Below are 19,392 nucleotides of genomic sequence, written 5' to 3'. Positions count from 1 at the left end.
TTGTTAGTGAGCGCAGTCCCTGTTGATCGCGGTCCCCGGTGAAGCAGGAGGAATAATCCATAATGTGATAGCTGAGGCTGTCTTATCCAGACAGGGGGGGGGGGGGGGGGGCTGGGTACCTGTAACCAGAATGTACTGTGTTTTATTAATAGACAATTAGACATGAAGGAGAGGTTGGTGCGACTTCGGCGATACTTGGGGAATTGTGTGTTGCTTCCTCCATAGGAGCTCGTGCTTTTCCTGCCAACTTGAATTCTCAATTGACTGTCTCACGACTGCCATCCGGAGGACACGAGAAGTCCATCGAACCTTCCACTCGCCAAACCTGTTAGAAAGCACCACTCCCTGCTCAATACACAGTGTTTCAGGGAATTCACCCCTCATCAGTTGAGCTTGAGTAGGCCGAGGAAGATTGTGCCTGAAGAACACCACTGTGCGAGATTTATGAGTGTCAGTTGTCATGTTGTCAAGGAGGGAGTGTGCGAGATTCACGAGTGTGATTTTGAGTGTGATTGGACAGGACACTGCGCTGAAATAGAATGAGTGTTGTTGTGATAACATCATTTACGAGTGTGTTGTTACAATACAGTGTTTGTTGTGCGTGTTTGTCGGATACGCCGATATAATCAGTTGCATAGATAATACTTACGTTGTTGCTTGCATTCTCGCTCTCCACAGCAACTCCACTGCGTGCTGCGTTCTATGTATTCCTATTCTGTACACTGACTCTCTCTGACAGGGTTTGCTGTCACCCTGTCTCTGGGCGCAAGCACCCTCTGACAGACCAAACTGATTTGCTTCATCTCCACAATATTATTTTATCTCCTTTCGATTTGAATTTCTGTTTGTTCTGCACTCTGATTTTTCCTTGTTGCACCTGCGCTTTTGTACGCGGAACTTTGCTGTCGCCATCGCGTCGCCATTATTTATATCCATGGTTACGTTGTGGTATGACTCATCGATGCATCATGCATGATCATTCTGCTTTTCTACTCGTACACTTCGATATGCATGCACGCACACTGCAGTACACGTAAGCCAATGCACGCACGCGGGCACGTTTTGCTGATGACAGCGATTTGGCGATCGTTGTTGTTTGTTTTTCTGGTTGATTTGAGAGTATGGTTGAAACCAATAAGTAAATACAGTCTTCTAGTTGTCTCCACGAAAAGGCCAGGAAATCGCGCTACAACAGGGGTCTGAAGATCGCGTAGTTTTTAGTTGTGGTCGATAATTTCACATGGTCCTTCGAGCCGGATCGTGGAGCTTGAGATCGAGAGTCGATTAGTGTTTTAAAATTGAGAAATTTGGTCAGTCATGGAGGAGAAGGAGGAGTCCAGAGAGACGAGTGAGACCACTAGCTCTGGGACAAAACAACCAGCAGTAGAAGCGTCGGCAAAGACGCAGGATCAGCTTGTTTTGCGCAAGAAGCGCAGGGTGCGTGGGGGCCATCGGGGATCGTGCACGAGATGCATGGGCGAGTTCCAGCACGTTGTGGACGAAGCTCGATATCTGAATGTGTTGGCCGACGATGTCCGTGCGTCTGTGCGTCATGCACGCAATTTGCTGGCGTGCAAGAGGGAGCTGCTGGCCGCTCTAGACGCAGAGGTCTTGGATTTAGTGTGTGACGTCAGTGATGGAGACGTTGAGGAGGAAGTCATGGAGGCGGATGACTGGACACTGAAGCTGCAGACGTTCTGCAGCACACTGGACCGTATATTGGATTTCCCAGCAGAGGAAAAAGCACGTACCCGTGATGACCGATGCGCCAGTACACTGGGAGAGAGTTCAGAGAGTACTGCAGACTCGGGCAAAGCAGTCAACCCGATCACTGAGGACGCCGCAAGTGATAATACTAGTACTGAGAAGCTTGCTGCCCTTACAGAAGAGAGTGTTGTGGCGTCGTCAGCGTCCAACTCACAGTTGAGTACGCTGTCATCAGTGTCGGCCAGTGGCAGCTCTGCCAGAGTGAAGCTGCCGAAACTAGAGCTCGGCAAGTTTGGTGGCAACGCTATGGAGTGGCAGCATTTCTTTGATGTGTTCAAGTCGCTGATCCACTCCAATAGCGGCTTGACAGACACGGATAAGTTCACATACCTACGTAGCAGTGTTTACGGAGCAGCAGCAGCAGTGATCAGTGGTTTGAGCCTCACAGAGGCGAATTACGCAGCGGCAGTCAAGTGTCTAGAGCAGCGGTACGGAGATCCGCAGCGTATAATCAGTGCGCACATGGATGCCCTGCTGAACTTGCCAGGTATCAGCAATGAGCATGATCTGTCGGGCCTCCGCAAATTGCTGGACAGTGTAGTGAACCACGTGCGGTCGCTGGAGAACATGGGTCGGAAGACCGAGCATTATGGAGACATGTTCGCCCCAATTCTTCTGCAGAAACTGCCAAAGGCGGTGCGCCTGGATGTGTGCAAAGGTGTAGGCGATGCGTCCTTCTCGTTGCAAGAAGTGCTGCGGCAGTTGCGGGAAGAAATAAGAACCAGGGAACGCTGTTCCTATGTGTCCAGCGTCCAAAGTGGCACCAGAGAACCAAGCCGGGGCGCCATGGCAACAGCGGCATCACTAAACACGACAGTGCACAATATGGCGTGCATCTACTGTGGGCGGGACCACGCTACCGCGTCATGTTCCGTTGTAACCAGTGTGGCCAAGCGGAAAGATTTGTTGATCCAGCAGCGCCGCTGTTTTGTGTGCACAAGGAAAGGGCATATAGCAGCCAAGTGTATGTCTAGACACGATGTGGCAAATGTGATAGACGGCATCACACCACCATTTGCGCAGACGGGCAGCAGACATTCTCCGGAACGTGCTCCGCCATGTCGCAGGCATCGGCACCGCTACTCCAGACGGCCAAGGCAGCGGTGGCCTCACCGGAAGACCCGAACCGTCAGCTCAAAGCCCGCATCTTGTTGGATTTGGGCAGCCAGCGGTCATATGTAACAAACAGCCTACGTCAACAGTTGGACCTGCCGACGGACCACACGGAGCAGCTGGCCATACGTGGTTTTGGCACACAGCACGGGCCGTCAAAGGAAGTCGACGTCGTGCGACTGAGCATCGCAACACTGGAGGGGAGCCCAGTGTCAGTGGCAGCAGTAGCCGTTCCCTTGATCAGCGCGCCGATCAGCCGGCAGTTTCCGACCGAGGTAGCAGAGTCGCTCGCACCGTTCTCGACATTGCAACTGGCTGATGATTGCACTGGCGCGGCCAATGTGGACATCCTGATTGGTGCAGACCACTACTGGGAATTCACAGAGGGCAACGTCATCCGTGGCAGTGATACCCTGGTTGCCATAGCGACAAAGCTTGGTTGGGTTTTGTCCGGTTGTCCCAAGCCGTCAGCACCAGATTCAGCAGCAACGCACGTGTTCGCGGTCACGGCTGGGCACCTAGAGCAGCAGCTAAAGCGGTTCGGGGACCTGGAGTCTCGCGGTACCCAGCCCATGGATGGGAACCCAGTGCAAGCAGTGGTCCGCCAGGACAGGGCCACCACCAAGGTGCACGTGGTGTACGATGCCTCAGCACACTCAGGGAAGAATCCTTCCATCAACAGCTGCCTCCACTCCGGGCCGAAATTGCTGGAGCACATCCCAGACATCCTCCTCCGCTTTCGGTGCTATCCAGTTGCCCTGACTGGGGACATTGAGAAGGCGTTCCTCATGCTCAACGTATGCGAGCACGACCGGAATGCACTGCGGTTCCTGTGGTGGGATCGGCCGTTCTCGAATGAGCGACATGTGCAGGTGTACCGGTTCGCTCGCGTGATGTTCGGGCTCACGTCGAGTCCGTTCCTCCTCAACGCCACACTGAAACATCATCTCGAGCAGTACAGCAGCTAATCAGTGCCAACAGGTGGTGAGTATGGCAGTGCACCAGCAGTCGCATCTTTCTATTCTAGTGTTGTAATGTAGTTGACTATTGAATAGTCAAGGAGGGAGTGTGCGAGATTTATGAGTGTCAGTTGTCATGTTGTCAAGGAGGGAGTGTGCGAGATTCACGAGTGTGATTTTGAGTGTGATTGGACAGGACACTGCGCTGAAATAGAATGAGTGTTGTTGTGATAACATCATTTACGAGTGTGTTGTTACAATACAGTGTTTGTTGTGCGTGTTTGTCGGATACGCCGATATAATCAGTTGCATAGATAATACTTACGTTGTTGCTTGCATTCTCGCTCTCCACAGCAACTCCACTGCGTGCTGCGTTCTATGTATTCCTATTCTGTACACTGACTCTCTCTGACAGGGTTTGCTGTCACCCTGTCTCTGGGCGCAAGCACCCTCTGACAGACCAAACTGATTTGCTTCATCTCCACAATATTATTTTATCTCCTTTCGATTTGAATTTCTGTTTGTTCTGCACTCTGATTTTTCCTTGTTGCACCTGCGCTTTTGTACGCGGAACTTTGCTGTCGCCATCGCGTCGCCATTATTTATATCCATGGTTACGTTGTGGTATGACTCATCGATGCATCATGCATGATCATTCTGCTTTTCTACTCGTACACTTCGATATGCATGCACGCACACTGCAGTACACGTAAGCCAATGCACGCACGCGGGCACGTTTTGCTGATGACAGCGATTTGGCGATCGTTGTTGTTTGTTTTTCTGGTTGATTTGAGAGTATGGTTGAAACCAATAAGTAAATACAGTCTTCTAGTTGTCTCCACGAAAAGGCCAGGAAATCGCGCTACAACAGGGGTCTGAAGACCGCGTAGTTTTTAGTTGTGGTCGATAATTTCACAACCACTTATATAGTGCTCTCCAGGCACAAACATCACCAGGGACACAAACTTACAGAGACGCTCCTTTTCCAGCACGTCCAACACCTCGTGAACACCAGATAGCAGCGTTAGTCAGTGTCGCTCATGGAGGCGCTGAACGAACGCTGAGGACCGTTGGTCATTCACAACGCTGTTGCCTCCAAACCATCTAATTCGCAAGCCCGCGCTGGGGACAACAATGTTCGCGTCTCTGTAAGTTTGTATCCCTGGTGATGGTTTGGTCTGAAGAGCACTATATAAGTGGTGCTGTTCGGACACAATCTTCCTTAGCCTACTCAAGCTCAACTGAGGAGAGGTGACTTCCCCGAAACACTGTGTATTGAGGATGTGCTTTCTTGCAGGTTTGCCGAGTGGAAAGTTCGATGGACTTCTCCTGTGCTCTGGATGGCAGTCGTGAGTCAGTCAAGTGAGAATTCAAGTCCGCAGGAAAAGTGCGAGCTCCCACGTAGGGAGCAACACACAATTCCACAATTAAACATGTACAAGTATTTGCTGTAGGTCCTGCTCCGCATTCAATTTCCACTGGCTGCCGTAGACCATTTGCGGTTGGGCGTGTTTATGTGCGTGTGTGTATGCGTTCTGCAAAACAGGGCCTATTCGGTTGGGACTTCACAGGGAACTCGAACCCTTTGGAGCTGCAGAATTTTTTGAAAGCGACTGTCATGTTGCGGTATGGTTTAGATCTGAAAGTTCAATTCCATTCTCTTCTTGTTGTGTTGTGGTGACAGCGTTTCTCCTGGAATCCAGAGCCTGGAACTATATGACTATTGGTAGCGAGTGTTGAATGCTGTGTCTATGCAATGCGTGGTACCACATACTACAGTAGTACAGTAGAACCTGCCCTAGCCGGACGCCCTTGGAGCAGAGGGAACTGTCCTGGTGTGGCAGGATTCCGCTTGATCCAGGAATGCAAGTTCGATCCACAGTACGTCAGTGCATGAAAATGTGTCCGGTCAGTACAGGATTCCGCTTGGTACAGTGTCCGGCCGCATCTAATGAGGTTCGTCCCCTTCTCGGGCCTTGGTCGTGAGACTTACCAACTCACCCTCACCGTTAAGCGCTGCATCTGCCACCCTGGCATAATCAGGCATGGTGGTGGCCTGGCACAAGCGAACCTTCTCTAAGCTGCTTGTGTTTCTCAACATAATTGTAAGCCGGTGGTAAAGCGGATGTGCAAACTTCACTATTTTTTTCACAGCCTACAGTACAGGGTCCGGCAAACACACATGTTTTACTCTAACTGTTCTTTCTCTCGTTTATTTTCTTGCTGTTGGTGCAGGCGGCTAAAGGCAGAGGTCATGGACCAGATGCCGGCGAAGAGTCGTAAACTGGTAGGCTGAGTAGGCCGTTACATGTGTGTGATATTAATTTTCTATTGCAACTGGGTGGAGATCATGGTCAGCGCTGAACTGAAGTAAAATCAGACCGTCTGCGGACATTGTACTGTCAGTGTTCTGCATCGCTCTACATACAGAGTGTAGACAGGATGCTGGGAAAGCAGAAAACAACTTTTCGTGTCTTCTTTAGGGCGTCCTGCAGTCTGTAGCGGTACTATCAAACCTGCCCGAATTTTTTCTGATTTCTCAACTTGTTGTGACTACTCTGGTAGGTGCTCCTTGACCCTAAGGCACTCACTGGTGTGAGGAAGGCCACCAAGATTTCCAATGCGCTGGCGCTGAACTCCGCCAAGGGCCGTGACCAGCGAGAGGTGAGCTATTTTTTGCGTGCTGTGATATTCTCAGTTCGCACATAAGCTTTTGATGGGAGAAAACGCGATAAAATTACTCAAAGTCATGCAGGTGTCATGGTGGTGAGAGGATCCATGGCAGTGCTGCTGTGTTTACTTGTGTCATCTACATGCACGCCATGCTTGCCCGTGCTACTGAGGAATGGCTGGCGATGTATTGCTATTCCCCACCTTTTCATCGACTTAGCACTTGACAATGCTAGTACTTGTGCTCCCTAGTAGCTACTAGTATCCCTTGATAATCCTTCTCACCATCACCTATTCTGATAGTACTGCACCCTTGTGTGTAGGATTATCATTGTCTTTTTCTGCTCGATGTACTCACTCACTGGAACGAACAGTTGCTAGGAATATTCTACCTGTGCTCAACTCTTCCACGGTCACTTCTGTTCTGGCAGAGCGTAGCTGCAATTTGCTCAACGTACTGCCTACATGCAAGTCTACTGTCAAATGTGTAGTGTGACTGCGAGTATAGCTTCCTATTGTCCTGTTTTGTTTTGTTGTTGCTTGCAGGACACCAGAGCTATGCTTCTTGAGCTGTATTCTATCAGTGCCCAGAGCAAGCTTCCAGCTGTCAAGTTAGTTCCTTGTATTGTGCAGCCATTTGTAGACTTTCTCAAGTCCCTTCAGTTCTCTGTTCTGGGTGCAGACTAGCATTTCCTGTTCCGTGCCTATGCTTCTTTTAGCTCTGTCTGTCTCTGGACGTGTCATTGTGTATGCATACGAGTGAACATCCTATGTATGTGCACAATACACACACATACATACATACACACACACACACACACCATGTACCATGTACCATGTACCATGTATACGCCCGTCGCAAGAGAAGCACGCAAATCTGTAAATGCACTGGATGTGCACCCACAGATTTTCTCTTATAGCAACGATAGCGAACAAGATCTGAATGAGACAGATCAAGACTTGTGCCAGATAACTGTCTAATCCACACAACTGGCGAAGCCCACACACACACACACACACACACACACACTCTCACTCTTTCTCTCTCCCCCTGTGCTGTAGGACATACATACAAGAATCATTGCAGGATGTATCAGAGAAGATGGTTGTGTTTGCCCATCACCAAATGATGTTGGATGGGTTGGAAGAACTCATCAAGTCAATGGTCAGTGGTATATCAGTTGAGTAGATGTATGTGTGTGTAGCTGCCATTATTAAATAATTCCTGCTTCAAGTATGTAGGGCTTTTGCTTGGCTTGAAAACATGATCCCCATTGCCTGGTTGTCTGGTTGCGTTAGCGTTACAACATGCTAATTAGTCAAGTGTATAGATTGTAGCCAGCATTAAAAACAGCTGCCTTGACGGTTTGGAGTGCACTCTTTCATGCAGCCACTGCCGCATGCACAGCCACTTGGGTGTAAGTTGTGAAACCGCCTTCAAAAAACCAGTTGGGCGCCAGTTCTTCCAAAGTCTCTTCAGACATGTTTGGACTAGTGGGTCTTATTAAGCTGCTCACTTCATCTCTCAGCGAATTGAAATGTTTGTCCAGCCACCTACGACTGCTTTGGAATTGTGTTACTGTGCCTGTCTGTGTTTGTGCTTGTGTCATTGCCAGAAACTGGACTTCATTCGCATTGATGGCAAGACGAACAGCAAGGCCCGCCAAGTGTACTGCGACAAGTTTCAGAACGACACGGATTGCCGTGTTGCGTTGCTGTCCATCACCGCTGCTGGAATTGGTATGTGTTTTTGCCGTGAGCAACTGTGTTGTGTGTATATCTATACAGGTATGGGTTGAGATTCCACTACTCGACGGGTATCAAGGGTTCACTGAAGTAAACCTACCACTGCTGCCCCTCGTATCCTTCCTGGTGCCGTTTCTGTGAGGAGTTGTGATAGGTTGTGAGTGGATGTGTGTATTATGGTGTGCTGCTGCTGCTGCTGGGCTTGTTGTCCTGCACAGGCATAACGCTGACTGCTGCTGCTCGTGCCGTGTTCACTGAGCTCTACTGGAACCCCGGGGTAAGCAGCTCATTGCCTGCCTGCATGACTGTCTGCATGATAGGAGTGAAAGGAATGTTAATTTTGAACGTCCAAACGTAATGTTTAACTTAAGGTAGCTCAATACTTGAACATTGGTGCAAAGATTGTTCAGTTTCTCCTCTTTCATGCCTTTATGCATATCGAGTGAAAAAAGAGAAAAAAAACACTCCTCGGTGGAGTATTCGGGAGTTTTTAGCACATCTCTTCAGGAGTTTTTTTAATTATAATACTTTATCGAGTCCTTTATGTTCTGTTTCCTCAGGGGAAGTCCCTGAAACAAAAATAAAAATATAGTAGTATTGGACAAGTGAATAGGCGACGGGGAGACAATAACTTTATTGTAGCGATAAAATTAATAGTGTGAAGAAGAGGTTGGTGCGACTTCAGCGATAGTAGGGGAAGAGTGTGTTGCTCCCTACATGGGAGCTCGCAGTTTTCCTGCCGACTTAAAATTAATAGTAGTAGTAGTAGTATTTTTTTTATTTTCCATCGGAAGCCTCAACAGTGATGAACACAACTCTTAAGAGGGCCGATAACAGAGTAGAGGGGTGTGGGGTGAGAAAAAATAATAAAAATAATAAGAGATATTTAAACTAAACTAAAATGATACTTGGAACAATAAAGCAGCAGTAAGCAGTAAGCAGTAAACACAGGTATACAATACAAGCGATGCAGATCAATGAGGCCGTTTGCTGAAAAGAAGTTCAAAATACTTCTGAAAAGACGCTGCGTCTTTAAGCATGGTCATAATGGGATAATGCAAGAATTAAAGAGATGTTTTTAAAAACGAATTTAAACTAGGAACGCAGTAAACACAGTTATACAATACAGGCGGTGCAGATCAATGAGGGAGTTTGCTGAAAAGAAGATCAAAATACTTCTGAAAAGACGCTGCGTCTTTTAGCATGGTCTGAAGGTGCTTAGCAAATGTAGTGCGGTGCTGGGTGCGCCACTCCACAGGCAAAGAATTAAAGAACAGGGCAGCACGATTTGAAAAGGAATTGACACCGTCAGTCGTCCGGAATTTAGATATTGCAATAGCAGCATTAAAAGAGCTTCTTGTTGTCCTAGGGCCGGTTGAAACTTGAGGGAAAAGGTCCGTCAGATTTGGGAGAGGGAAAACGACATGATTAACATGGATAAATTTAGCAATGCTACGAATAAGGTAATGTTCAAACGGATCAATCGACAATCTAGCTAACAGCGGCATGACGTCATCTTGTAGTTACAAGCAGCGCGTACAGAACGACGATAAACGGACGAGAGTCGCTGTCGGTCCTTGGCGGATAGTTTCATTGCAAAGCAAGAGCAGCAGTATAATAAGTCAGGCAGGATAACAGAGAGGATAAACTGCCGTGTTGCCTTCAAACTTAGTTGCCGAAAACACCGTCGAAGAGCACCAATTTTCGTGCAAGTCTTCCTAACGATAAAGTCTATGTGACCAGACCAAGAAACATCACTGTCTACAATGACTCCCAGGATTCTCGTGCTAGACACTTGAGTCAGAGGCTGTTGGTTAAAAACGATTGGAGTTAAGAGGGGTTGAGAAGACTTAGAAATCATCAAAGTTACAGTCTTTGTTGTATTAATGCGCAGCCCAAGCTCGTCTAGATCCACAGAAATTGCAGATAACGAATCAGTAACGGTAGCGACGGCCTCAGCTTGTGTGCGTCTGCTGGCATACAACGTCATGTCGTCAGCGAACATCGGGAGCTTGCAAGAAAAGGCCTCTGCTGTCAATGGGAGCTTCCGTACATAAATGTTAAAAAGAACCGGACCCAGAATGGTGCCCTGTGGCACGCCACTAGTGATTGCCACCAACGGAGATGTTCCAGTGTGGGTAACCACCCGCTGTTGTCTGGCACAAAGGTATGATCGGAACCAGGCCAGGGCCGCTCCCGAAATACCGACAGCTGCGAGAGCAAGAAGAAGCTGCTGATGCTTCACCATATCGAACGCTTTTTTCAAATCAATACAGACAACCGCCGTATGCAGTCCAGCGTCGCGCGAGACAAGCCAGTCGTTCGTAACCTTGGTGAGAAGCTGTCCGGTAGAACGGTGCTTCCGAAAGCCAAACTGGTCCACATGGAATGGGCAACGATCATTAAAAAAAAGATGTATACGAGAAAACACAAGTCCCTCCAGGAGCTTGGCTAGGATAGATGTTAAAGACACTGGGCGGTAGTTAGAAGGGCAGTCGCGGGGGCCTTGAGTTGACTTCAGAATTGGTGTAATGTTTGCAATTTTGAACAAGGATGGGAATTGACCAGACGAGAGGGAAGTGTTGAATAAGATAGCAAGTGATAGAGCAATTACGTCTTTTGATATTTTAAGTAGACACGGAAGAATGCCGTCCGGTCCAGGGGCTTTATTACTTTGGAGGTCACCGATCCGAAGCTTCACCTCTGCTACTGTAACGGCTGAAAACGTAGTAAGGTCGTCGGATTTAGCAGGTCCCATTGGGAGCTTGTAATTCGCTTCCTTATCTGTGACAATCGAGTGAAAATAGTCGTTCAATCGCTCAGGTGGGATGGTAACCGTTTGCTTCGGAGAGGAACGCTTTGTGATCATATTCAAGGCTTTCCAGAACTGCCGAGGCTCCCGTTCATACCGCTGGCACTGGTCTGAAAAGTATAGATTCTGTAGGTGTCGATACAAATTATTGCACTGGTTGCGCAGCCGCTTGAATTGTACAGATAGGCTCTCGTCTCGAAAGTTAGTAGCTTTTAGTTTCTTGAAGACCGATTTGCGCTTTCTAATCAAGGCAAGGAGGGGCGAGGTCATGAACGGGCAATTTTTCCGACGGGACTTCCTGTGTTTCCTGGTTACGTACGGTGCGATGATATCAAGCACAGCATTGACTTTCCCTGTCCACTCGTCCAACATCAGGTCTGGGGTACGGGATGTAAAGATATGAAGATCGGAGGACAGCAGCATATCGCAGAAACGCTGAGCGTTGAAGTTCCGGTAGTCTCTGCGTGTTTGATGGGTAGTAGTATTGCTCCGCGCATCCATGATGGGCACTGGGACGGAAGTAATGACGAGGCGATGGTCTGAAAACTCACAGTCCACGACAGAGGCTGACGGAACTCGATCAATGTTCGTGAGAATACAGTCAATGGATGTGCGGGTAGAGCCTGTTATTCTTGTTGCTTCAGTTACTTTATTGGCCAGTCTGCACGGAAGTAGCAACGTGTCTTTGAGGTGGTGGAACACACTGGACGTCTGACGCAGAAAGTCCACATTTATGTCACCTAGCAACACAATATTCTCGCCGTCCAGCTGCTCGGTGGATGTAGCGAGCCGATTCCAAAACTCTACCGGCTCGGATGGGGGACGGTATATGCAACCAAACAAGGTACTATCTTTGCCTGTGCCAGCTCTAAGCCACATCAACTCTAGACTGGAGTGTGAGTGGTCCAAGATGTGCTTAGCCTTAACATGTTCCTTTACGAAGATGCAGATCCCGCCTCCTTTACGACATGGAGTGCAGGAGGATAGGCAAGTGCATCCATCAGCGCACGGCCTGTCTCGACGTAAGAGAATTGTGCCTGGTACAGAAACCTCAGTGTCCGAGATGCTTGAGTCGAGCCACGTTTCCGTAACCGCCAGCAGATCTAGGCAGTGCTCATCTATTAGCTTAGTTATAACATGGGTTTTATGTCGTAGGCTGCAAATGTTTATGTGGCCAACATTTAGTCGGTTGGATGGATGAATTGTAGAGTAGAATGCTGGGGTTGAGGGATTTGGAGACGAAGGGGTGAACACAGGAGCATGCGGGTTCAGGGGCTGTGAATACCGGTAGGTGGTGTGTAGCATTATGTGAGTGCTGGAGCTGTGCCGTCAGCACCAAAGCGCCATTCACGAACTGCAAAACCGAGCGAGTCCGGCCAAAATGCTTTGTCCTGTACGGTGGTGGCGTCCGACGCCAACACTGTGACCCTGGCAAACCCTGTTCGGAAGCGCTCCGAGGTGTACACAACACTCTGCACGATGTGTACATCCTGTGCCTGACAATGCTCTGCAATTGATTTGGCATCACATTCGGGGTCCACGTTGCCAACGTAGAACACTTTGACTCTTGGCTTACCCGTTAGTGCACATCGGGTGGTGCTCTTTGGAAGCTTGGGTGCCAGCCAGCGAGACGATTCCTGTCGCCTGTACGGCTTGGGAGGCTGGCGTTGTGGCCTTTGGGCAGCTGCAGGGGCAGTATTTTTGGGCTGCAATGCTGGTTGTTGGTGCAAAGTTTCTGCATACGTGGGTCGATGTTGTGGGGTCGAGGATACGGTTTTGGTAAAGCTTGGTTCAGTGGGGTCATTGTTCAAAGTTTGAATCACCGTATCGTACCTCTCAACTTTGGCATGCAGGTCGTTCCTAAGTTCCCGTACTTCCGTCTTCAGGCACAACACCTCTCTGGCAGAATCGTTGAATTTAGCTTCTATTTCTCTCATGGCGTGTAACTCAGTCTTCAACTCTCGGACGACATTAGTGAGTTCAGACAGAGCTGAGCACAGGCTGGCAACAACACCCTCATTAGCAGCCAGGGGGCTCGTGCTAGTAGGTTCACTTACTTCTTTGTCCTCATCCAGCGATGTTCTGAGCAGGGCAACAAGATCGGGTCTGGTGGCTTTTCGTGGGATTTCCAGTCCACGCTGCCTGGTGAGGTCCCTCAGCTCCCCGTCGATCAGGACTGCAATGTCCACTTCAGCAGCGGGCTTATTAGCCATTTTATTACTAAATAAAGGACTTTTCCGGTGGCCTAAAGCCCAGGAAATTACAAAAAAGGCCGCTTTTCGGGAGCCAAAAAAGGTGCTGCCGCCCGTACAGTTGGCTCTTCAGTGAAGCGGATATTCCGCAAAGAACAAAGAGAATATGTTGATTAAATGTTCCTTATAGGCGATTCACGCGACAGGCGAATCCACATGCACCGAAACGTTGCTATGGTATTTTACCTGTGAACGAGAAAAGTGGCTGAAAAGTGCAAGCGAGCTGGGGGCCCACTTTCACGATAATCGTGGCGTGCACGAGTTCATTTTTCAACATGATAATTATTGTGTGCGTGTTTTGAAAATTTGAAATACCCATGGCTACTGGTGGGTGAAGCATTCAAAAATGCAAACATGCCTGTCGTCGAGTGCAGCCGTGTGAATCCACACAGTCACTTTTCTCGTATATCACTCCCTGTAAACCGTGCAAGTGCCTGTCGTGTGAATTGCCTATAATTGATTTTCTTGAGACTATCATCAGGGAAAAGTCGTCTCACAACAGAAGCTATGCGGGGGAAAACACTTGCACGTCTAGACTATTGTCAAGTATAAAGGTGAGATGTGAAAAAATGTGGGAGAGAAGACGAAAGAAATAAGAAGAAAAAGATCTGAGAGTGTTTGAGCGGTGTGAACTAATAGCAAAGGTGAGTGGAATGAAGGCATGGAAGCACTAGACGTATGAGTTTGTTTGTTTCCCTGCATAGCTTCTGTTGTGAGATGACTTTTCCCTGATGGTACGAGAAAATCAATTAGGAACATTTTATCAACATATTCTCTTTGTTCTTTGCGTAATGTCCGCTTCACTGATACTATTTATCGCTATATTGGACAAGTGCTCAGTATTTTAAGTATTCAGTTTCAAAAGCTTTTGTTGGTTTTAACATGTACGTCAAAATTGATACAAGGAGGATGAAATTGTGTGTGTGCGTGCGTGCGCGCGTGCGTGCCTGTGTACATGCCTGTGTACATGTATATGTGTGTGTGGTTTTCTGTATGTACGTGTGTGTTGCTAGATCTTGATCCAGGGAGAGGATAGAGTGTATCGCATTGGTCAGAAAAGCAACGTAGCCATTCAGTACTTAGTTGCTCAGGGGACAGTGGATGATCACATCTGGTAAGTGGTGGTATGGCACAAAGGCACAACATTCCGTTACATGCCTATCGTGACATGCAGCTTGGTATGCAACTTGATTTGTTTCCTAATAATTATTATTTAAGTAGCTTTGATCCTTATCAGATGTTAGATTATTGTCTGCTGGTGCTTCACAATAATTGTCATATGAGATCTCTAGTTCTATTCCATGTACTGTACCAGGAATTTGAGAACTGCGCTTTATTTGCTGTGTGTGTTCGTGGTGTGTGTGTGTGTGTGTGTGTGCGCGCGCGGTGTGCGTGCGTGCGTGTGCCATGGTCGATGCTCCAGGCCAATGGTCAACAAGAAGCTTGGTGTACTGGAGCAGTTTGGTGTGGGCTTGGGCACGTTCAAGGGAGTCGACACACACGTACAGAAGGTCAGTACTGTGTATGACTCACTAGCTCTGGAATAATCTGTCCAGGTGGCGAAATCGATGCATGCTGGGACAGAATAAATGGCCGACTGTTTTCTTATGATGGCTTAGTGCGTGAAACTCGGAGTTAAAACACTTTTTCCGCCTCTTATTGTTTGTTTTAAATGGCTGCTCAGATAGAAGGTGTTCAGTGTTGACCCTGCTTAGATGCAGGTGTATCAGGTTTTGTGACTGCTCCTACTAGAGTTTGGAAGCATGTTCTGCACTCAGGCCGTTCTCCTTCCTCTGTGTTGGATGTTTGCAATGCATAGAGTGATGAAGGGCTGCAACCAGACCTGTTCGACTACTGGTCGGACGTCCTGGACGTGAAAGATGTCGACGTCGCTGGTGGGGAAGTCCCGGTGGATGTGACTGCCGGCGATGCTGACAGCCATGCTGCTGCTGCTGCGCCAGGTCAATGTGACCCCCCTGTCAGCGGTACTGCTGGAGTAGACATTGATGACGACGCGTGTGATGTGCCCGACATCGATTTGGACGCAGAGCTAAAGGATCTGAACGATGCCTCGGCTGGTTCATGGCAGGATGAGGATCTAGCTACCATCGATGTGGAGTACGCTGGTGCTGAACATGCTGAAGATGCAAACAGCGTTGATTTTGACTTTCACACAGCTGCTAGTGACGATGATGGCACCGGCATTGATTACGATGCTCTTCTCGTGGGCAGTGACGATGAGCAGATCATGCGCACAAGCAGCAAGGCAGCTGCAGGAGCTGCAGCTGATAAGCACAGTGGTGGTGTGAGCTCAGAACCGAGTGCTAAACGCCGGTGCTAGTGCGCGTACAGAGTGTCCTTCCTCTTTTTGTTAGATCATGCTTCCCTTTCCTTCTTTTTTGTCTAGTTTAATAGGGTGTGTGTGTTTTTTTCACTTTCTTAATCAGGCTCCCTTTTCTTGTCCCTTTCTTTGCATATACTGCATATATCTATTTTGATGCTTGTTGCCACCCATGTTGGAGAAATGCTGTTAGGTGATGCTTTTTTCATGTTAACTGTGTCCTGGCGTCGTGAATCATTATCTGAACTTATTAATTTTATCCTGTTCCATGTCTGATCCAGTCCCTACCAAGGAGTGGAGGAGGATGTTTGTTACATTTGAGAGAAGTTTCTGCGGTGGGGCTTTCCCAGTAAGAAATACATGTCAGTACAGCAGTACTGTCGTTCGCGAAGAACTGGGGGTCACAGCCTCCCTAGCCTAGATAGACCATTTGAGTCACCGTGTACATTATTGGTATGCTATGCTTGATGAAATTCTAGCCTGGTCGTTCTTCAGCACCACTACAGTACTTCGGCACCAGTGAGTGAGACCAACCACTACTAGCAGTGTGGATGACCCCAGTATCTGTGGATGAATTAGGAATGTACTTTGTTTCACGTGAAGAAATACAATCAGTGACTGCATCTCGGTAGGATTTGTTTAGGGCCCAGTTGACAAGGGGGGGGGGGGGGGGCACTTGATGTCCTTCGAAGAATGCTACTGCACAACTGTAACGATCACGGGGGGGGGGGGGGTAAGACTGACGAACACTGGCCTGCCCTGGCTCGACCACCTAATACAGTGCAGTGGTGATGTGCACCAGGGAGTACGATACGAGTAGATAAAGGTTTTACTACTGCCTTGTGTGCATCATTGACACAGGGTGCTCACGAAGGCAGAGTTACCGAAGAGATACCTGCATCACACGGGGCCTTCTCCCGGGATCAAGTAATTAGTTAGTTCCCTCTCACAGAAACCAGAATTGATGGACCTGGGGCATGTGTGACCGACCGTCGTCGGCTGAATCGCTATGGTCTGCCAGTGAAGAACTGGGGGTCACAGCCTCCCTAGCCTAGATAGACCATTTGAGTCACCGTGTATACATTATTGGTATGCTGTGCTTGATGAAATTCTAGCCTGGTCGTTACAAAACGTAGGTGGTGCACAAGCTACCGCGTACCGGTAGGACTACAATGTGCAAGTGTTCAAAAGACTAAGACGGTCCTGTACAGTTACATGTGCACAACATGTCATGTAGTGTGGCAGTTGTGTTGAAAACACGATCTGCGGAGAGAAAGAAAGAGAAGGAGCCACAATACCTTATGTTCGGGCAGAGCAGAAACGGATCCGTGCGACTACTTCAGCTAGGGCCAAGGGGACGACATGGGAATCTCCGTGCCAGCTCTGTGGTTTCACGACGTCTGTGTACGCTCCACTGGTTTCCTGATCCAAGTCGGTAGAGCAGGGTGATGAAGGAAGCTCCTACCAGAACGCCGCTGCACTGTGCCTCTTTTCGTCAATCTTTTCCGAGAGCCAGCCCCTTGTCCAACCGGATCGAGCATGAAGCGCTTAAGGCTGAGCCGCGGGTAGTCGGTATCAAAATGATCTCCGTGCCAGCTGTCGTCAGGTCATAATTCTTTGTGCCATCTTCAATAGGTCCGTCAAATACAGTAGTAGTAGGTTTTTCATTTTGACCCGACGAGACCATACGACGCTTGCAGATCACAGCACGAACAGTTCACCAGCCACACTCCACGAAAGCAAGTAGTAGTACTCCTGACAAGTCTTGTTTCGTTCCATAGAGATAATAACGGGGAACTCATCAGAGGAGAAGCAGTTGTTGAATGAAGGGGTTTAGCTGAATAATGCTATTTTATAGACGAGATATTGGCGCACTGAGGTGTAAACACTCAACTAACTCACATATGTGACATATCAACACAAAAGGAATAGTGCAGAATGGAGGTGTTCTGAACCCTACCAGACACAACTATCACAAGTGCTAAATCATTCACAATGAGAAGGAGAGGTGCACAAGAATAGGTTGCGCTAGTTTACACGTCACAAATGGTACTGACTCTATTCCTTTTGTGTTGATATGTCACATATGTGAGTTAGTTGAGTGTTTACACCTCAGTGCGCCAATATCTCGTCTATAAAATAGCATTATTCAGCTAAACCCCTTCATTCAACAACTGCTTCTCCTCTGATGAGTTCCCCGTTATTATCTCTATGGAACGAAACAAGACTTGTCAGGAGTACTACTACTTGCTTTCGTGGAGTGTGGCTGGTGAACTGTTCGTGCTGTGATCTGCAAGCGTCGTATGGTCTCGTCGGGTCAAAATGAAAAACCTACTACTACTGTATTTGACGGACCTATTGAAGATGGCACAAAGAATTATGACTTCTCCTGGACCAGGAAATCTGCCATTGACCAGAGGAAGGATTTGATCTGCTGCTTGGATTTTAGCGTTAGACGCCAACCTTGTAGTCAAGATCAGGATGGATACGTCGCCTCAGCAGCCCACAGTTCTATGTCACACCCAGCAGCCTTCCTTTCACTATACCGCTGGCTGAATTCCAATTATCGAGGTTTGTGAAGTATTTGTCTTGTGCCGCTAGCAATCTTCAGATGTGACGTTAGACGTTCGTGATGATTTGTTGGCTTTCACTTGGCATCTACTTTTCACCTATCTTTGTCACTACCTCAGTACCATTTGTGACGTGTAAACTAGCGCAACCTTGTGCACCTCTCCTTCTCATTGTGAATGATTTAGCACTTGTGATAGTTGTGTCTGGTAGGGTTCAGAACACCTCCATTCTGCACTATTCCTTTTGTGTTGATATGTCACATATGTGAGTTAGTTGAGTGTTTACACCTCAGTGCGCCAATATCTCGTCTATAAAATAGCATTATTCAGCTAAACCCCTTCATTCAACAACTGCTTCTCCTCTGATGAGTTCCCCGTTATTATCTCTATGGAACGAAACAAGACTTGTCAGGAGTACTACTACTTGCTTTCGTGGAGTGTGGCTGGTGAACTGTTCGTGCTGTGATCTGCAAGCGTCGTATGGTCTCGTCGGGTCAAAATGAAAAACCTACTACTGTCGTCAGGTCATCGCTTCAGACTGGACTGAGCTGAGATGCCCTGGTTTTTATAGACCTAACCGTAACATGTGTGAGGTGCGTGCTAGTACAGTACTGGCAGTGCTAGTGGTGTTCGTCGCACCAGGCCAGGCGCTGACGGGGAGTGACGCCCGGCCGGGTGTTAGGCACCTGACCTACAAAGTAGAATACTACTTACTTGTAAGCGCCTCTCGCCTTGAAGTATTTTGTTGGCGCGAGATTAGGAGAGGCTTCGGACCTCGAGTGCAAACATGAAAGTGATGCGAAAGGGATGCGAACGTGAAATACTAAAAATATATTTGTAGTGTCAAGTAACGTTACGTAACGCTGTGACGACCACCATGTACATGATTGTACATGTACCAGCGATTGCGGACAGTACATCACTCTGTCTTCTGTTCCATACCGGTACGGACTGGAAAGCAGGTGGAGAACAAAAAGAAACGAGGAAAAGGACAAAACATAGTCATAGGGGATGTAGGGATGACGTGCCGATGTGCTGGGAGCAACTCAACCGACCAGATGCAGAGGTCTCGGCGTCAGCGTTGCAAGTAAACTATTACTTTGCAACTACAGTACCGGCAACAACTTACTTGCACGATGCCGCATCGAGAATGGGGGGGGGG

At 48.2% G+C, this 19,392-nt stretch overlaps 1 protein-coding gene across 1 annotated transcript; it reads left to right on the top strand.

The window, feature by feature from the left end:
- Nucleotides 1-5,385: 5,385 nt before the first annotated feature.
- On the top strand, nt 5,386-15,910 carry LOC135809355 (SWI/SNF-related matrix-associated actin-dependent regulator of chromatin subfamily A-like protein 1; the record flags this gene model as incomplete). The annotated part of the gene is given in 10 exon segments (XM_065322690.1): nt 5,386-5,465; nt 6,075-6,126; nt 6,405-6,503; nt 7,056-7,120; nt 7,572-7,674; nt 8,126-8,249; nt 8,474-8,532; nt 14,333-14,433; nt 14,743-14,830; nt 15,139-15,910. Coding segments are annotated over 10 exon segments (1,293 nt in total), but the record flags the coding sequence as incomplete, so codon positions are not given.
- Between the last annotated feature and the right edge of the window lie 3,482 nt (nt 15,911-19,392).

Source organism: Sycon ciliatum, chromosome 2 (assembly GCF_964019385.1).
Source record: "Sycon ciliatum chromosome 2, ocSycCili1.1, whole genome shotgun sequence".
NCBI lineage: Eukaryota > Metazoa > Porifera > Calcarea > Leucosolenida > Sycettidae > Sycon > Sycon ciliatum.
The sequence above is the reverse complement of the archived record's forward strand: the minus strand, read 5'-3'. Positions and strand labels throughout refer to the sequence as shown.